Raw genomic sequence first — 18981 nt, forward strand, 5'->3', positions numbered from 1 at the left:
CTACTCTACAGATTGAGTCAGAAGAGTCACTTGGGCCCAAGAGGTTAAAACCATCATATCAAGACACCCACATACCCAAAAAAGAAGAAAAAGGACAGGGGGGAAAAAGGCACTATTTAAACTCTACCAAGGATCTCCAATTCTTTACTTTTGATCAAATTTTGATAAACACAATCAGTATTCCTGTTTTCTGAGGGGAGGGAAGGATAAATTGTAATAAAAAAAAAAGACGCAAATATGGTGGGTGTAGTAGGCTCAAACCAGTGATGCCACCAGTACTTAGGAGACAGATTTACGAGAATTTCAGTTTGGAAGCCAGCCTGAGCTATAGAGTGAGACCCTATCTTAGAAAAACATCAAAACAAAAGCAGGGCATGGGGGCACATTTCTATGATCCCACCAGTACTTGGAAGGTAGAGGCAGAAACATCAAGAGTTCAAGATCACGCTGGGCTGTAAAGAGTTCAATACCAGTCTGAACTACATGAGGCTACACATCAAAACAAATATAAAGCAAGCAACAATTAAAGACTTCAGCTATGTTTTAAAAGACCAACCCTTTAACCTCTGAGTTACTAAAACTACCATAAACTCGGTCATACATCCCTCCTCAAACAGTCACTTCTCCATCTCTGCTCCTTCTTCCTGGATAGATCAGCATTCAAATATGAACCAGCAAACACTTTTCTATATTATACAGCTCAGCTATTATTTGTAAGAAGAGTTTTCTTTGGTATAGGATGGTGCTGCTTTATTTCAAGGTAAACCCTAACAGAGTTAATCAAGCTGCGCTGGATGTAGTAGTGTACTCCTTTAATCCCAACACTCAGAGGCAAAGTAAAGTGATCTCTAAATTTGAGGTCAGCCTGGTCCACACAGTGAGTTCCAGAAATCCGCACACACACGACCACTATTTTACTTCTTTTCTGTGTATATTTGCGATCACGTAGTAGACTGGTCTTCCTCGTTTCGTTTTTGCTTTCTGAGACAGGCCTAGAACTAGAGTTCTTTCTGCCATGTCCCTTCTCCCCCAAGCACTACTAGCATATGTTACCACAAAAGGTGAGACTGCTTGATGCGTTCACTTACCACATACATATGCATAGGTATTACTAGGTTTCTGCAAACTATCAATACATTTATATTGTGTGCAGGTACACACAAGTGTGTATATCTGTCATAGTGAATGTGGAGGTCAGAAGACAATTTGCAGGAGTTGGTTCTCTTCCTCCTACAACATGGGTCCTGGGGATCAAACTCAAGTCGTCAGTCTTGGTAACAGGCACCGTCACCTGCTGAGCTATCTGATGTATATTCATCATCCCCTAACAAGTGGTAGGTTTTCAAGAAAACTAACGGGCTGAGGAAAAAGGGGAGGATAATTCTATTTTCCATTCAAGGAGATTACAAAAACTCCTAGAAAGGAGAGCTCCGCACTTACCCTCACCAGTCTAGAAAATAAGCTGCAATCACCTTTCATTTCTGTTTCCACAGAAAGATCCATCCTGATCAGGGCTGCCCTCTTTGAAGCACCCCACAAAAACCAGAATATTACTACACTTGTACCACCCTGACAATATAGATATGCTTTACACAGTATAGATATGCTTTTCACAGTGTTTAAATGAAATTGTATAATCACATTCTCACCTTTTTCAAGTTATAATATACCCAGCTACATAGTGAGACTCTGTCACAAATAAATAAAAATCATGCCGATCTTTATTATTTTTGGAGATCACATTAAAACAGCCCCTTCTCTTACTTTTTTGGAGATAGGGTGTTACTAAGTAGCTCAATGGGCCTGGAATTCACTATATAGACCAGACTGGCCTCAAACTCACTGAGAGCCACTTGTTTCTGTCTCCCACGAGCCAGGATCAAAGGCACATGCAACACCCTAGAGCACTTGATCCTCTGAGTGTGGCAATTACAAACTGAGATAATTAATAAGAATGCATTACTATATCACGCCCTTATTTATATTTTAGTCATGTTGAATGATGTATATTGAAGGTTTAATGCAAATCAGTTACTCAAATCTAAATTATGATTCTGAATCATGAGTTCAACTTAATTAAAAGGTCTCACATGCTGTAGGAGTAAAGGACACTGGCCTCGGTCCTCCAGGATTTATTGGTGGGAGGGGTGGCATGATGGGAGGTGAGGATCTTGACTGTATCTTCACTTCCACAGGCGATCCAGGCATTGCTGGCACCCTTTTCTCACAACCAACTGCAAAGAATAGAGAAAAGAAAGGTCAAAGCTCTCTAAATAATAAATAGCAACAACAACTGGAAATGAACCTATTTCCCTAGAGGACTCAGAAGTTAAGATGATACTTATAACAAAGGGTAAAACATAGACTCCCTGGAGAGATGTTAATATCCTAACATCTAGCTCTGTAAATGCTGCTTTATTTGGGTAAAGAACCTTTTAAAAATCTAACTACATATTTACTTGTTTGTTGGTTGGTGTGAGCGTGTGTGACACAAGTTCATGAGCATGCGTACACGCGCCATGATATGTGTGGCGGTCAGAACTTGCCAGACTCAGTTCTCTCCTTTCTACAATGTGTTCAGGTTGTCAGGCTCAGTACTTTACACATATGTACTAGCTGAGCCACCTTGAAGACCTTGGAAATGACCTTTAAAAATGGGGGAGAGGGACACTGGAGAGATGGCTCAGCAGTTAAGGGCACTCTACCAGTGGGTTGGCTGCTCTTCAATATGGTCTAGGTTCAATTCCCAGCACCCACATGGCAGCTAACAACTCTCTGTAACTCCAGTTCCAGAGGCCCCAACACACCCCCACAGATATAAATGCTAGCAAAATATCAGTGCACATGAAGAAAAAAAGTAAGGGCATTGGAGAGACAGCTCAGAGGTTACAGGGGACAGAGGTTCAATTCCTAACTCACAGCCATCTCTAATACCAGTTTCAGACAATCTCAGAGCTTTTTCTGAACTCTCACATGGAGGCAAAACACATAAGAAAAATCCAAAGTATTATAAATAGTAAAACCTGGCACGGTGGCATACTGCCTGTGAATGCAGCTCTGGGGAGGTAGAAACAGGAGGATCAGAAGCTCAAAGCCAGACTCTAGCTATAAAATACTCTGGGTTAAATGAGGCAAAACCATGACTCAAAAAACATTTAAGATGAACTATTTTTCACAAAAAAAGAACCTATTAATACCTGGATAACAGGCTCACCTTTATCGAACCATACGCCCCTTAGTAATTACCTGTTGCTGTGTTTTGTTTTACTTAAATACTGTAGTAGCAACTGACTTTGATTTCAACTGCAAAGACCACAGAAAAGGTTTAAATGAGAAAGTAAAAAGGAAAGTTTTCTTGTAGAATCACAATTATAAAGATGACATATTCTGGCATGCTCATGCAAACCACAAGGAACATCTTAGCATATTCACTACTCTTTCTGATGGGAAAGATGTCCCCAAATACTATTCTATGTTCCAGTTTGCAGTGGCTTTATTTTGGAAAGGGATACATCAATAAAAAGTATCAAGGAAGTCAAGCACCCATGTTACAAACCCCTAACAAAACCTACAGCATTAGCCGGGCGGTGGTGGCGCACGCCTTTAATCCCAGCACTCGGGAGGCAGAGGCAGGAGGATCTCTGTGAGTTTGAGGCCAGCCTGGTCTACAAGAGCTAGTGCCAGGACAGGCTCCAAAGCTACAGAGAAACCCTGTCTTGAAAAAAAAAAAAAAAAAACCTACAGCATTTTGAGAAGTAAAACTGCCCACTGTCCCAGGTCAGGATGCTGTCTTTGTGAAACTGATGGTTGTCCTATCTGATTAGTGGACTAATGAACTGTTGCGCTTGCCTTTTTCTTCCTGCCAGTGTTTTCTCAATGCCCTTCAGAGAACAGTTGACATGTTTCCAGCTCTTCCATCTGGGGCCCAGCTTTCTGGAGGGTGTAGGGGAGAAGAGAAGGAAAGGACTGACAGTTGTCTCACACTGTTATGTTATGTACAGTGTGCATCAACCTGGAGGGCGTCTTTTTCAGACCACCTGTCCTTACAGCAAGGGTGCCAAAGGCTGGAGGAAGGCTTAGCAGCCAAACAGATAACGTTGTAACATTCAGCACTTGTCCAGGGCTACAAAGATAGGTGAGCCCAACTTAGGAACAGTGAGCTGCATGCTCCACCTTCTGAAAACTCAGCTTAAAGAACAGTTACTCACTTCTTGTTTACTCCACTGTCCACAAACCAGCACCGTTACTGTCATTCCTAGTTCCAAACAGTAATGAAGATAAGGAAAGTAAAAGGGCTGGCTTGATGCCATCTTCTGTTACTCATGACCTACATGAAATTTAGCAAATAATTTCACCTTTCTAGGGCTTGTTTTTCAACACAAGTAAATGAAAGACAATAAAAACCACATAAAAGGAAAGCTATGAAAATCAAAGACAGGGCTAGAGAGATGGCTCAGAGGTTAAGCACACTTTAGCTGCTCTTTCAGGACCTGGGTTTGAATTCCCAGCCCAGGGATCCAATGCACTCTTCTGGTCTCCACAGGTATCAAGCAAACATGTGGTGCACAAATGTACATACAAGCAAAACCTAGACATATACAATAAAAACGAATAGAGGCTGGAAAGCTGGCTGTGCAGTTAAAAGCACAATACTTGGTATTGGCGTAAGAACAGACAGGAAGACCAACGGAACCAAATACAAGACTCGGATAGCAATCCACACATCTTCAAATACCTGATCTTTGATTAAAAAAAAGTAAAAAATATAAAATGGAAAAAAAGAAAGAATATTTAACAAGTGGTGCTGGCATAATTGGATAGCAACATGTAGAAAAATGTAGATAGACCCATATCTATCATCATGAACAAAACTCAAATCCAAATGGATCAAAGACCTCAACATAGAGAAAGTGGGAAGTACACTTGAATGCATTGGCACAGGGAACCACTTCCTAAAAAGAACCCCAGCAGCACAGACACTGAGAGAAACAATTAATAAATGGGACCTCCTGAAACTGAAAAGCTTCTGTAAAGCAAAGGACATGGTCAACAAGACAAAACGACAGCCTACAGAATGGGAAAAGATCTTCACTAACCCCACATCAGACAGAGGTCTGATCTCCAAAATATACAAAGAACTCAATAAATTGATCATCAAAAGATCAAATAATCCAATAAAAAAATGGATTACAGACCTAAACAGAGAACTCTCAACAGAGGCATCTAAAATGGCTGAAAGACACTTAAGGAAATGTTCAACATCCTTAGTCATCAGAGAAATGCAAATCAAAACAACTCTGAGATTCCATCTTATACCTGTAAGAATGGCCAAGATCAAAAACACTGATGATAATTTATGCTGGAAAGGAATATAAACTGGTACAACCCCTTTGAATGTCAGTGTGGCAATTTCTCAGAAAATTAGGAAACAACCTTCCTCAAGACCCAGTAATACTACTTTTGGGTATATATCCAAAGGATGCTCAATCATGCCACAAGGACATGTGCTCAACTATGCTCATGGCAGCTTTGCTTGTTATAGCCAAAACCTGGAAACAACCTAAATGCCTCTTGACCGAAGAATGGATGAGGAAAATGTGGTACATTTACACAATGGTACATTTCTACACAGCAGAAAAAAATAACGACAGCTTGAATTTTGCAGGAAAATGGATGGAGCTAGAAAGCATTATTTTGAGTGAGGTAATCCAGACACAGAAAGACAATTATCACATGTACTCACTCATAGGTGGTTTTTAAACATAAAGCAAAGAAAGTCAGCCTACAAACTACAATCCCAGAGAACTTAGACAACAATGCAGACACTAAGAGAGACTTACATATATCTAATCTACATGGGAAATAGAAATTAGAAAAAGACAAGATCTCCTGAGTAAATTGGGACCATGGGACCTTGGGAAAGGATTGAAGGGGGGAGGGGAGAGACAGAGATGGGAGCAGAGAAAATGTAGAGCTCAATAAATATCAATAAAATAAAAAAAAAGCACAATACTTGTTGCTTTTTCAGGGGACCAGGGTTTGGTTCCAGCACCTACATAATGGTTCACAACCATCCAAAACTGCACTTCCAGGGGATCTGACACCCTCTTCTGAACTCTGTGGACACAAGGCATGCAATGCATACACATACATGCAAGCAAAAATAATATGCACAAAATAATAAATTACTCTAAAAAACAAATGGAAAGACTCTGTCTACAGAAGGAAGGAATCTAAAACGAAGGAAAAGAAAACATCACTGTTTCTGATGGGGAGATGATGAGCCTGTGATGCAAGATGGCCACGTGTGAGTTTCACGTTGTGACGGAGCAATTCCTGAGAAAGTGCAACAATACGAATGGATTGGGAGGGTGAATTTAAAAAATACTTAAAATTAGAATATAGAGAATTTGATAATTGATAAGATGATGGGGGGGGGGGTAATGTACATCAAGGTGGAATTATTGACCAAGACAGAGAACACTAGTAGTAAAGTATATTTGAGGAGAGAAATTATGTATTCAGTATGGGACCTTTTTTCTTCTTTTTTTGTTTAGGGACTCATTCTGTAGATCAAGCTGGCCTCGAACTCACAGAGATGCCCTCTGCCTTCTGAGTGCTGAGATTAAAGATGTGTGCCACTCTGCCTGTAGGATATTAAATTTTTATGCTCACTCTAAACCAGTATGCTCCCAGTAGATAGTTCAATTCAGAAGTTTGGAAATAAAAGAACACTTCAGCTTAGAACTGGAAGTTACCACCATCAAGGATATAAAAGAAATTACTAATTTTTTAAAGAATTTATTACTTTATTTTTACACTTATGTGTGTATAGGTATATGCTCCTCTGCCCAAAGAGGCCTTAGAACCAGAATAACAGGCAGTTGTGAGCGGCTTGATGTGGGTGCTGTGAGCTGTGACTGTCTGCAAGAGCATTGTGCACTCTTAACCTTATTGAGCCATGTCTCCAGGTCCAACTGAATTTTAATTAATTAAGTTTTATTTTATTTTTGAGAGAGCATCCTGTGGGTCCCAGGCTGGCCTGGAACATACTAACAGGAAGCCTCAACTTCTGATCCGCCCGAGTTAAACATAAACTCCTAAGGTCCCAGGCTGGCCTGAGTACTGACATAAAAAGGTATGTACCGTTACACCCAGCTTCTTCTGTTTTTGTTCTGTTTTGGTTTTTTTCCTGCTTTTACTTTATGCTCAATGAAAAATAGATGGTATTATATACTAAGTACCCCCTTTCAAGCCACTAACCTATTCCTTTGTATATGTCACAAAGCCAAAGATGAAAAAATAACATTTTCACAAATGTCCAGATTCCAGATTTCATCATTTTGCAAGTTCTGCAATCTGTCTATAACTATCCCATGGAAAACTTGGCTTTATACTTCTTTGCTGTCATTTGCAGCTCCTAATTCTGGAGATTCACATGTAACCACCTCTAGCCAAGTCTTCAATCTAAACCAGTGGTTCTCAACTTGTAAGTCGTGATCCATTTCAGGGTCTTGCATATCAGATATTTACATTACCATTCACTACAGTAGCAAGATTACAGTTATGAAGCAATAATGAAATATAGTTGGGGTCACCACAACATGAAGAACTGTAAAGGGAAGCTTGAGAACCACTGGTCTAAAACAAAGCCCTTTAAGACAGTCAATTCACAAGGAAAGGATGAGTAAGACAGAAAAGGGAGAGGGGGAGAGGGAAAGGTGGGGTGTGGAGGCTAGGAGATGGTTCAGAAGTTAAGAATGCTTGCTGGTTTGGTTTTTTTTTTTTTTAAGAGGTCCCAGGTTCAATTCCCAGCACCCACATGGTGGCTAACAATTCTCTCTAACTCTATCTAGTTCAGGGGATGATACCCTCTTTTAGCTTCCTCAGATACCAGGTACAATCAAAGTGCCCACACAGACATGTAGGTAAAACACTCATACACAGAAAATAAAAATAAAGGTCTATTATTATTATTATTATTATTATTATTATTATTATTATTATTATTATTATTGAAAGGAAAGAAAGGCCAGGTGTGGTGGTGCAGGCCTTTAATCCCACCCAACACTTGGTGAGTGTGAGGCCAGCCAGGTCTACAGAGTGAGTTCCAGGATAGCCAGAGCTACACAGAGAAATTCTATCTAAATAAACAAGGTCTTCTGTGGCCTTCTCTGTTGATTTCAGCCAGCCAGCGTTTCCTGTGCTTTTACATGGTTTTCTCGGGTACCTAAAAATATTAATTTCCATTACAGTATAGACTGACCTGGGATAGGAGTCTGAGCTTTGGATTAAGGGCTGTCAACTGATGATAAGTGTATAGATAATTTTTAAAGCTTGAGAGCAGGTATTTTGGATGGTGTGAGCAAAGAATAGGTCTGAGGACTGAGCTCCAGGATTCCAAATTTAAGATGACAAAGAAGATGCTAAAGAAGTACATGAAAAACAGCAGCCAGGGACATATATGGGGAAGGGGAGGGAAGGAACACATGGGAACCAAGCTAACAGGATTGTTTGCTGGCCTATAAGCACTGGAAATGTAAACAATAGAAAGCACCACAACAATTTAGGACATCTGTTTACATTATTATAAGGACCAGACATAATAGTAATAAATACCTTCTTAAAATTTCTGTGCAATCCTTCTAGCCGCCTGGCAGAGGAGACATTCTTTCTGGCCTTGGGTTTTTCTAGAAAAGTGGAGGTGGACCAGAGCTTACTGGTTGCTCTTCCAAAATTCCTGAGTTCAATTCCCAGCACTGACATGACAGATCACAACAGTCCATGAGATCCAAGGCTCTCTTCTACTGTGCAGATGTACATGCAGATAAATAAATCTTTTTTTTAAAAAAAAAAAAATCTTAGTTTAGAAGCAGGCAGATCACTCTGAGTTCCAGGACAGCCAGGAATACATAGTAAGACTGTCTGAAAATACATGAAAACCCCTCACTTTGTGTGTGTATAGGACAGAGGAGAACACAGGGAATCCATTTTCTCTTTCTACCAGGCGGGTTCAAGAAATTGAACTCAGACTATTAGACTTAATACACAGCAGTTTTTAACCTGCTGAGCAATCTTTCCAGCTCTAAAGTACCTTTTAGAACTTATTTACTTTAAAAAAATTTATTTTATTTGTGTCTATGTACGTGTGTGTGTGTGTGTGTGTGTGTGTGTGTGTGTGTGTGTGTGAACACACCTGGATGTTCACATGAGGAAGCCAAGGGGGCATCCAAAATCCTTTATTTTATTCCTTTGGGACAGGGCGTCCCACTGAACCTAGAATCAGGCTAGTGGCTAGAAACCACACACAGTGATCTTCCTGTCTCTATTCCCCCACACCCCTAGCTATTACACACTTACTTGTTGCTCTTCCAGAGGACCTGAGTTCAATTTCCAGCACTCACACTGTGGAAGAATTACAAGTGAGTGTGGCCACTCAGGTTTCCCCATTGGTGCTGAGATAGAGATCCCAAAAAGTCCTCATTCTTCAGCAGCAAGCATTCTTACCCACTCAGACATTTCTGGAGGTGTGGTAATGAAGACCTATACCTGTAGTGATACTTTGCTGTGCTTTACTCAATAAAGCGTGCCTGGAGACCAGAGGGTGGAGCTACCCCACATTAGCCAGCCACAAAAGCCAGGCAGTGGTAGCACACACCTTTAATCCCAGTACTTGGGAGGATGAAGCAAAAAAGATCAGCAGTTCAAGGCAACCCTGGGCTACACAAGATTGAATCCATCTAAAAGAGAAACAGAGCGGGGCGGTAGTGGCTCACACCTTTAATACTGCACTAGGGAGGTAGAGATGGGTAGAAGATGTGGCTGGGGAAGAGAGGAATATAAGGCGGGAAGAGACAGACTACCGTATTGAGTCTGAGGATCTTCTAAAGGTAAGAACTAGAGGCTGGCTGCTCTGTTTCTCTAACCTTTCAGCTTTTACCCCCTAGTATCTGACTCCAGGTTTTTATTATTAAGACCAATTAAATTAGTGCTTGTTAGTTAAACAGTAAAAACAGGAGTTCAAGAGCATCCTTGGCTAAGTTGAGAGTTGAAAGCCATCGTGGTCTACAATGAGACCTTGTCTAAAACTCTACCCCACATGTGCCAAAGCATTAAAAAAAAAGCACAGGAACAAGGGTGGAAAAATGTTCTCTTTTACAAACGATTAAAACCATGAAAGACTACACACAAATCTTACTCTACAACTTGACATGGACAAGCACAATAGCAATAGTAATTTCAGCCAGATAAAAGAGTTAATTCACCACCGGGTGGTGGCGCAAACCTTTCATTCCAGCACTCGAGAAGCAGAGACAGGCAGATCTCTTTGAGTAAACAGCCTGGTCTACAGAGTAAGTTCCAGGACAGTTAAGACTGTTAAACAGAGAAACCCTATCTTGAAAAACCGAAAGAGTTCATTTGCAACTTGGGATATTGCTCAGTAGAAACCTCATCTAACATACACAAAAGTACACACATATACTTCCCCCTATCCCCAGGATTTAGAAGAAAGCAAGAAAATTAGAAGTTCAAAGTCCTCAACTACAATGGGTATTTGAGCTAATAATCTGGACTACATGAGATGAAAACCATGAAATTTTCCTTTTTTCCTCAATTTAAAAGTACCTCTTAGCCAAAACAGAATAATAATATAAGTAAAAGGTTTGTTGGTTGCCAAGATGAAAGGGCTAGTGTCACCTGGGCATGGTGGGGCAGACGTATAATGCTATTAGGAGGGTTGAGGACTCCGGGTTTTAGGTCACTCTTTCAGAGCAGACAAGGCTCCCGTGGAAGATAACACTCATCTGGAATAGGGAAGATGTGCCTGAAGCCTGATTTTAATGCTTGCTGATTAGCAGTAACAGAACCTGAGAAGTCATTCCAGTGAGCAGGCGTTTAACATTAACAGATGACAAAGTGTTGTTTGACCATCCACACACAGAACTCTTAGCTAGTACTCAGGTAAGAATGTGTTGACAGTCATTATGTTACTGAGTGTGGAGGATAGGAAACTAAAGGGCTTCTTCCAGTGGTGATCATTTTAATATTTAAAAACATGTTGTAATCAGTCTGCCAACATCAAAGCCTGTTGATAACCTTAATGCAAGTAAAAGCAGCAGCAACACAGCTAACCTGATAATGTAAATAGGGAAAAGTGAAATATGGATTGCTGTACCCCAGTTCCAGCAAATGTTTATTTGGAATAACAGAGTCTACTCCAACTGTACACCATCTGTTTCAAGTCTCCATCAAGGTAAAATTTTTCACATGGAGAGAAATGACAAATAGCCTGCCTTCTTAGAGAGGCTACCTCTGCCACAGTGTAACTGATCTCAAGCTTTTAACATTATATAGTATTAGCATCCTGACTGAACATTTATTACCACAGTCAGAGTCCAGGTAAGTCCAAGACTGTCATGAAATAAGTTAGCTCTAATCTTCTTACTCATATATAATCCTCTTCACTTTGTTTGCGTGTACGTGCATGCATGCATGCATGTCTGTCTGTCTGAGACAGAGCACTGTCAACTTTTCATACTCCTAATTAATGGTTTTCCTAAGATGGAAACTCAGGTCTCTCTAGCTCCAGCCACTGACACAACTGTACTACAGTGTCTCTACAATCAACACATAACCTTCTGAAACAAAACACATCAGAGTAAATGCTGACAGTCCAACTCCAAAATATTTCACAAGACATCCATATCCCTCCTCCACTGGTGATATCGTAGACACTGTCATGAACGGCAACAACTAGTCCCTAACTATTCTTCCTGCTTCATTCAGAACTGACCCCTTCCAATCTAGCTGATTTAAACTTTAAAATGGGTCCTATCAGAAATTAATTTAAAACTCTTAATGGCCTCTTCCTGTTCTTAACAATAAAACATCAACTCTTTACCTTGAGGGGAGATTGGACAAGGTTTCACTATGTATCCCAGGATAGTCTTGAACTTACTATGTTGCCCAGGTCGATCTGGAGCTTTCGCCAATCTGCCTTCCTCAGTCTCCAAAAAGATTTTCAAAATCATGTTAGGAGCTCAATTGCCTTATTATTTATTTGAAAACAAGGTCTCACATATAACAAGCTGACCCCTGAACTACTGTCTCCACTTGCTGAGTCCTGGGATTACGGGTGTGCTATCATGTCTAGCTACAGCTGTTTTTCTATCACTAACCAGCTACATAACATCTGGGACAAATGACTATTTTCTCACTTATAAAATTATCTGTCACCTGACTGAAAGACAGCCTCTAGATTTATATTACTATAGTCATCCCCGTTAACAGCATTATTCACAACAGCTAAAACAGAAGCAGAAACAGGCACAGCAGCAAGTGCTTGCAAGGTAGAAGCTGGAAAATCAAGAGTTCAGGTCAGGCGGGCAGAGATGGCACAGTCCTTCTATTTCAGCACTCGGGAGGCAGATCTGACTTTGAAGCCAGCCTGGGTTCTACATAGGAGGGTTCCAGGACAGGCAGGACTACTCAGAAAAACTCTGTCCCGAAAACAAAACAAAACAAAAAGTTCAAGACCAGCCTCAATTATTTACCATGTTTTAGGCCAGTGGATGGCAGAAGAGAGTGGTAGATTCCCTGGAACTAGTTACATGAAGTTGTAAGTTACCTTATGAGTGCTGGGAATTGAACTCAATTACTCTATGAGAACATGTGCTATCAACTGCTGAGCCATCTCTCCAGCCCCTTGATTTTCTTTTCTTTTTAATATTTATTTTTTATTATGTATACAGCGCTCTGCCTAGCCCCTTAATTTTTTAAAGTAACATTTACTTAAACGTGCGCATGCATACATGCATGAATGTGCACACACAGGCATATGTAGAGGTGCTCCCATCGCCTCTGCCTCCAGAGTGCTGGGATTAAACCACACATCCTCGTGCCTGGTGAGAAATAGGATTTCAGGGTCAGCCGTGCTACATAATGAGTTCTAGACCAGCCTGGCTAGATGTAAGTCCCTGTTCCTTCAACAATGTGGGCTGGAGAGGTGGTTCAATGGTTAAGAGCACTTGCTACTCTGGTACTCAAGTTCAGTTCATAGCATCCACACTGGGCAGCTCACAACTGCCCGTAACTTCAGCGTTAAGGAATCTAATACCCTCTTTTGTCCCCTAGGATGTACAGAAGCAATGGGGGGAGAACACCATAAATAAATAAACTACATGGCTTGTGATACATATCTGGTTCCAAAACTCTAGTCTATGTGACCATGTGATTGCTTTTTATTTTGGCTTTTTTTAGCACTACAAGAATATGGGTTGTGTGTATGCTAGGTGTTCTGAGCTACATCCTCGGCTCCAAGAAAAAGTTTTAACTCACTCTACCATATTCAGTCAGTTTGTATGACACAGATATTCTTTAATTTATATATATATATATATATATATATATATGTCAAACTCTGAAAGAGCTTGTCAATGCTAGGGTTCCACCTGTTTGCATGCCCCTTAATCTTTGAAAAATTAAGTCCCTGTGCTTCCAAGAATACACAGCTTCTATTTAGGGTGGAGAAAAACAACCAAACAAACAGAACTTGAGATTCAGAAGTGGTGGAGACTAAAGATCAAGTCTTCTATGAGGAGAAGCTTCTGGACAATACCTAAAACTGCCCAACAACATCTGGACAATATCCCTAACAGACCAACAACATCTGGTCAGGAACTTCTGACATAGAGCACTGCAATAATGTAAAGACAGCACTGTCAGTTAAGTGGAAGAGGGTCTAGGCAACAGTACCACATCTAATCAATAAACAAACCAAGAACCCTCATTGTCCTGCCTACATGCCTTCAAGCTCTAGCAAACCAGAGGCAAAACAAACTCAACTCTGATTTCTAGGATTAATTAATAAGAAACCAGTATGAGATTACATGCCTGTAATCTCAGCACGTGCACGTGTGGAGGCCAGAGGACAACACGCAGGAGTGTTTCTTTCTTTCCACCACTTGAGACCCAGGGAGCAAACTCCTATCATCAGATATAGCAGCATCTTTACACACTGAACTCTCACCAGCTCCTTAAAAAATTTAAACTATTTGAATAAAACAATGTCTGTGGCAAAATATGCAGACATGAAATCTGATTCTCATTTGCTTGAAGACAGAAATCCTGTGAGTTAGAATTAATGGCTTTAAATACCAAAACAGCTTGGCCACAGAGTTCAAATGAACTGCACATGACATGATTCAAAGTTTGTCTTGGAAATATCCAAGACTTTTTCTATAAAGGTCCACTTAAGGAAATATAATTAAGGCTGATGTCAATAAACAAAAGCAGGAGTATTACATTTCAGAAGGAAGGCATAAATTTGAAGAGAGATAATACCTTTTCTGAGATAAGGGCCATCTACTCCTGGGCTTAAGGAAAGCCTTCCTCCTTAGACTCCAGAGTAGCTAGAGATCTCACATAGCCCAGGCTAATCTTAAACTGTGTGTAGCTAGTAAGGATCTTGAACTTGTGGTCATTCTTCCTCTACCTCCCAGTACATTGCCATTCCCACTTTTCAGTAGGTACAGGAGACAGAACCAAGTCCTTTCGCAAGTTAGGCAAGTATTTTATCGACTGAGTTGCGACCTAAGAACCCCTAATTGGGTGTTTTCCCAGGCTTCCTCCTGCTCTGGAACAGCCTTCCTACCAACATTTTCCCTCCCTGAGTTTCCCTGGCCCTTTACATTCCAGTTCCAGAGTGCTTGAGTCTGGAGTATAGTGCAGGGGATCAAACCTAAGGACTTGAAAATACTAAGCAAGTGCTCTACCACCCAACACAGACCCCAAGCCTACAATAGTCAACTCTGGGGCCCTAGAGATGGCTTAGTAGACACAGGTGATTGACTACCTTAGTTTGATCCTTGGAACCCAAAGTCGAAGGCAAAAAGACTCATGAAAGTTGTTCTCTGACTTAGCAAGACTCATTCTAAAAATAAATTTTTAAAAAATGGGTGAGGGTACTGGTGTGGCTTACTGTAAGAATGCTTGACTACATAAATCAAGTCCAGGATAGTTTCCAATTTTGTAGGACTCTGAGGAAAACCTCAAGGGATAGGTAGGAGAGCAGATTCTGGGGGGGAGGGGCAGCAGCTCATTATCAAGAAGAACCCCAGTTTTCGTCATTTCAGTAACAGAGACAACAATTATTAACGGCAATGCTGATAGGGCTGCAGGCAAAGGACAAAGGATTAAACTTGGGTTAGTGGTAATCCAGCACTCAGCAGGCGGATCTCTGTGAGTTCGAGACCAGCCTGGTCTACAAGAGCTAGTTCCAGGATAGGCTCCAAAGCTGCAGAAAAACCCTGTCTCGAAAAACAAACAAACAAACAAAAAAAAAGAATTGAAAATAGACCCATATCTATCATCATGAACAAAACTCAAGTCCAAATGGATCAAAGACCTCAAAATAAAGCCAGCCACACTGAACCTTATAGGAGACAGTGGGAAATACACTTGAACTCATTGGCACGGGAGACCACTTCCCCAGCAGCATAGACACTGTGAGAAACAATTAATAAATGGGACCTCCTGAAACTGAAAAGCTTCTGTAAAGCAAAGGACACAGTCAACAAGACAAAACGACAGCCTACAGAATGGGAAAAGATCTTCACTAACCCCACATCAGACAGTGGTCTGATCTTCAAAATATACAAAGAACTCAATAAATTGGACACCAAAAGAACATGTAATCCAATTAAAAAAATGGATTACATACCTAAACAGAGAACTCTCAACAGAGTAATCTAAAATGGCTGAAAGACACTTAAAGAAATGGTCAACATCCTTAATCATCAGAGAAATGCAAATCAAAACAACTCTGAGATTCCATCTTACACCTGTAAGAATGGCCAAGATCAAAAACACTGATGACAATTTATGCTGAAGAAGTTGTGGGGAAAAGGGAACACTTCTGCATTGCTGGTGGGAACGCAAACTGGTGCAACCCTTTTGGATGTCAGTGTGGCGACATAACTGAGGCTGGCTTCAAACTCTCTAGGTCTAGCCACAGATGTGTGTTTTATCATTCCAATACTGTTTTAGGTTACAACTACCCTTGAAAACTAAGATTCCTTTCTATTAAAAGAAGAGAATGTCTATATATTTTATACCTCCACACAGCTCACCTTCCTGTACACATCTTAACTGATAGGTTTGCAAATGCTATGTCTAACTTTTCATTCTGGATTTGAGAGTAAAGAGCAGGTGGCCTACCCAGCATAAACTCTTTCAAGAAATATTTTTTCCAGATCACATGTAGTTAAAAATCCAGATTTATACCTACAGATTAGTGAGCAACAATAATTTTCATAATGAAGTGACAATTAAGCAGTGTGACAGCTGTTGGTGCCACTACCAAATGTAAGTTCTAAAACACAGGTTAACACCTCTAGTTCCTTGAGATTAAAGCAAAACAAAGAAAACAACAACATAAAGAATCTATCCACATGCTTTATTATACCAATCACAAGCACAAAACCCCCGTGGAAAGAACTACTTAGAAGTGACTTTGTGATGCTAAGGGTTGAAAACAAAACCTCCTGTTAGGCAAGCATTACCACAAAGCTAACATCACAAGCCTTCCTCCCTCCTCCCTTTTTTGGTTTACAAATCAGGGTTTCTCTGTGTAGCTCTTACTGCACCACCTCCGCCTGGCCCTCAGCCCATTTTAATTTATTTGAAACCAGGTCTTACTAAATTGCATGTGCTAGCTTAGGAATTTCAATTTTCCTGCCTCAACTTCTTACATACCTAAAATTACTGTCTACCGCCTGGGCACAATTTTTTTTTATTTGGTGAGAGGAAGTGAGGGCATCCTGGATGACTTCAAATTCACAGAGGTCTATCTGCCTCTGTTTTCTGATCGCTGGACTATGCCTGGATCTGAAAAGACTTTTTTCACCCGGTTCTAGACAGGGCTTATCTGTGTAACCCTGGCTGTCCTGGAACTTGCTCTGTACACCAGATTGGTCTCGAACTCAGAAATCTGTTTGCCTATTCCTGAGCGCTGGGATTAAAGGCATGCAGCACCACCATGTTCAGCTTCTTTACTTTTTAAAGTGAATTTATGACTTATTAATCTTTAAACCCTCTTTTTATTTTATTTTAATGTTTTTGGAGACAAGAGTCTCACGTAGCCCAGGCTGGCCTCAAGGTCAGTTCTGCCCCAGACACTGGAGCTCTGAATTAAAAGGCTGTGCCTCCGTAACATGTCGTGGGATGTTATCCTAAGATGTATTACATTCGTTTATGATATGGAATGTTAGTTTAATGATGCAAATATGTGCTGCTTTCCTTTTCTTTTTTCCCCACAATAGGGTTTCTCTGTGTAGCCTTGGCTGTCCTAGAATTCACTCTTTAGACCAAACTGGTCTTGAATTTACAGAAATCTGCCTGCCTCTGCCTTCTGAGTGCTGGGATTAAAGGCTTGCACCACATTTGCCTGGTGTATTGCAATTGTTACTGTGCCTTCCTAAAACACCTGAATGATGTAATAAAGAGCTGAGCAGCTAATAGCTAGATAAGAGAGGGTTAGGCAGAACTACCAGGCAGAGAAAAAAAATAGAAGACAGGAGGTGAGAATGCCAGGGTCCAGCCACCCAGTCATACAACCAGCCATGCAGTAAGAAGGAAAAAAAGATATATAGAATAGAGAAAAACCAAAGGCTAAAGGTAGATGGGATAATTTAAGAAAAGCTAGCTAGAAATAAGTCAAGCTAAGTACAATGACTGACCTCTTACACACCCAACTTAAACTAGAAAATTTAAAACTTTGGAACTTCTTCACTATAACTACCTAAAATATATAACCCCAGTTATGTTATTAAAAAAAGAAAAGAAAAAATTAAAATTCAAGAGCAGCTCTATATTTTAGGGATGGGAATGATATACACCAAGATGTTTATATTAATGTGAAAAATACTCTATAAACATACACAAAATGATTTACTGACTAACATCCAGAACCACAAAAACATTAAAAAAAAAAAAACTAAACAGGAAAGTTGGGCATGGTTCATGCCTATAACCTTTGTATTAAAGGGGCTGAGGCAGAAGAATCTCAAGTTCAAAGCTCAACTGGTGCTAAACTCTGTAGCCCTTAAAAACAAACAATTACAACAATCACACACATACACACAAACCAGGAGATTATCTTCAAGAATTCACAGTAAGCGAATTCAGGTCTTATAACAGCCAAACCATTTATGTGGCAAACACGTACAAGAAGTACCTACTGTGCAAGCTTAATCAACCTGAGTATGAGTCCCAGAATGCACTCAGATATGTAAATCAAATAATATTCATAATAACTTCTAGGGGCTGGAGAGAAGAAGGCTCAGTGGTTTAGAGCACTTATTGCTCTTGCAGGGGACTGGGTTTTGATTACCAGCATCTACATGGTAGCTCACAACCATCAGTAACTTCAGTTCTAGGAGATCCAACACTCTCTTCTGACTTCTGTGGGTACCAGGCATGAAAGTGGTGTGTATACACACATGCAGGCAAAACATTCATACATATAAATATATCTTTTTTTTTTAATATTTATTTATTTGTTATGTATACAATATTCTGTTTGTGTGTATGCCTGCAGGCCAGAAGAGGGCACCAGACCTCATTACAGATGGTTGTGAGCCACCACGTGGTTGCCGGGAATCGAACTCAGGACCTTTGGAAGAGCAGGCAATGCTCTTAACCACTGAGCCATCTCTCCAGCCCCATATAAATATATCTTTAAAAATTATAATTTTAGCTGGGTGGTGGTGGTGACGCATACCTTTAATTCCAGCATTTGGGGGATAGAGACAGGCAGATCTCTGTGAGTTAAAGGCCAGCCTGGTCTACAAACTGAGTTCCAGGACAGCCAGAGCTACACAGAGAAACCCTATCTTGAAAATAATAATAATACCTTTAAACAAACTCAAAAATTTAAATGGCCAAACCAAACTATAAAAATGAAAGCTTTTTTTTTTTTTT

At 40.4% G+C, this 18981-nt stretch overlaps 1 protein-coding gene across 4 annotated transcripts in view; it reads right to left on the reverse strand.

The window, feature by feature from the left end:
* The window catches only part of Cbfa2t2 (CBFA2/RUNX1 partner transcriptional co-repressor 2), a 96041-nt gene that overhangs the window by 35944 nt on the left and 41116 nt on the right, over positions 1–18981 (reverse strand). For 3 of the 4 annotated variants that reach the window (XM_050150981.1, XM_050150982.1, XM_050150980.1), the window contains one exon: positions 2091–2234. In XM_050150981.1, coding sequence (XP_050006938.1) covers positions 2091–2234 — 144 coding nt within the window. Of the gene's footprint in view, positions 1–2090; positions 2235–8619; positions 8691–18981 lie in introns of all 4 variants that reach the window. The other variant, XM_050150983.1, reaches the window with a different exon arrangement.

Source organism: Alexandromys fortis, unplaced genomic scaffold (genome assembly GCF_014885135.2).
Source record: "Alexandromys fortis isolate MF-2015 unplaced genomic scaffold, M_Fortis_MF-2015_v1.1 scaffold_27, whole genome shotgun sequence".
Classification (NCBI taxonomy): domain Eukaryota; kingdom Metazoa; phylum Chordata; class Mammalia; order Rodentia; family Cricetidae; genus Alexandromys; species Alexandromys fortis.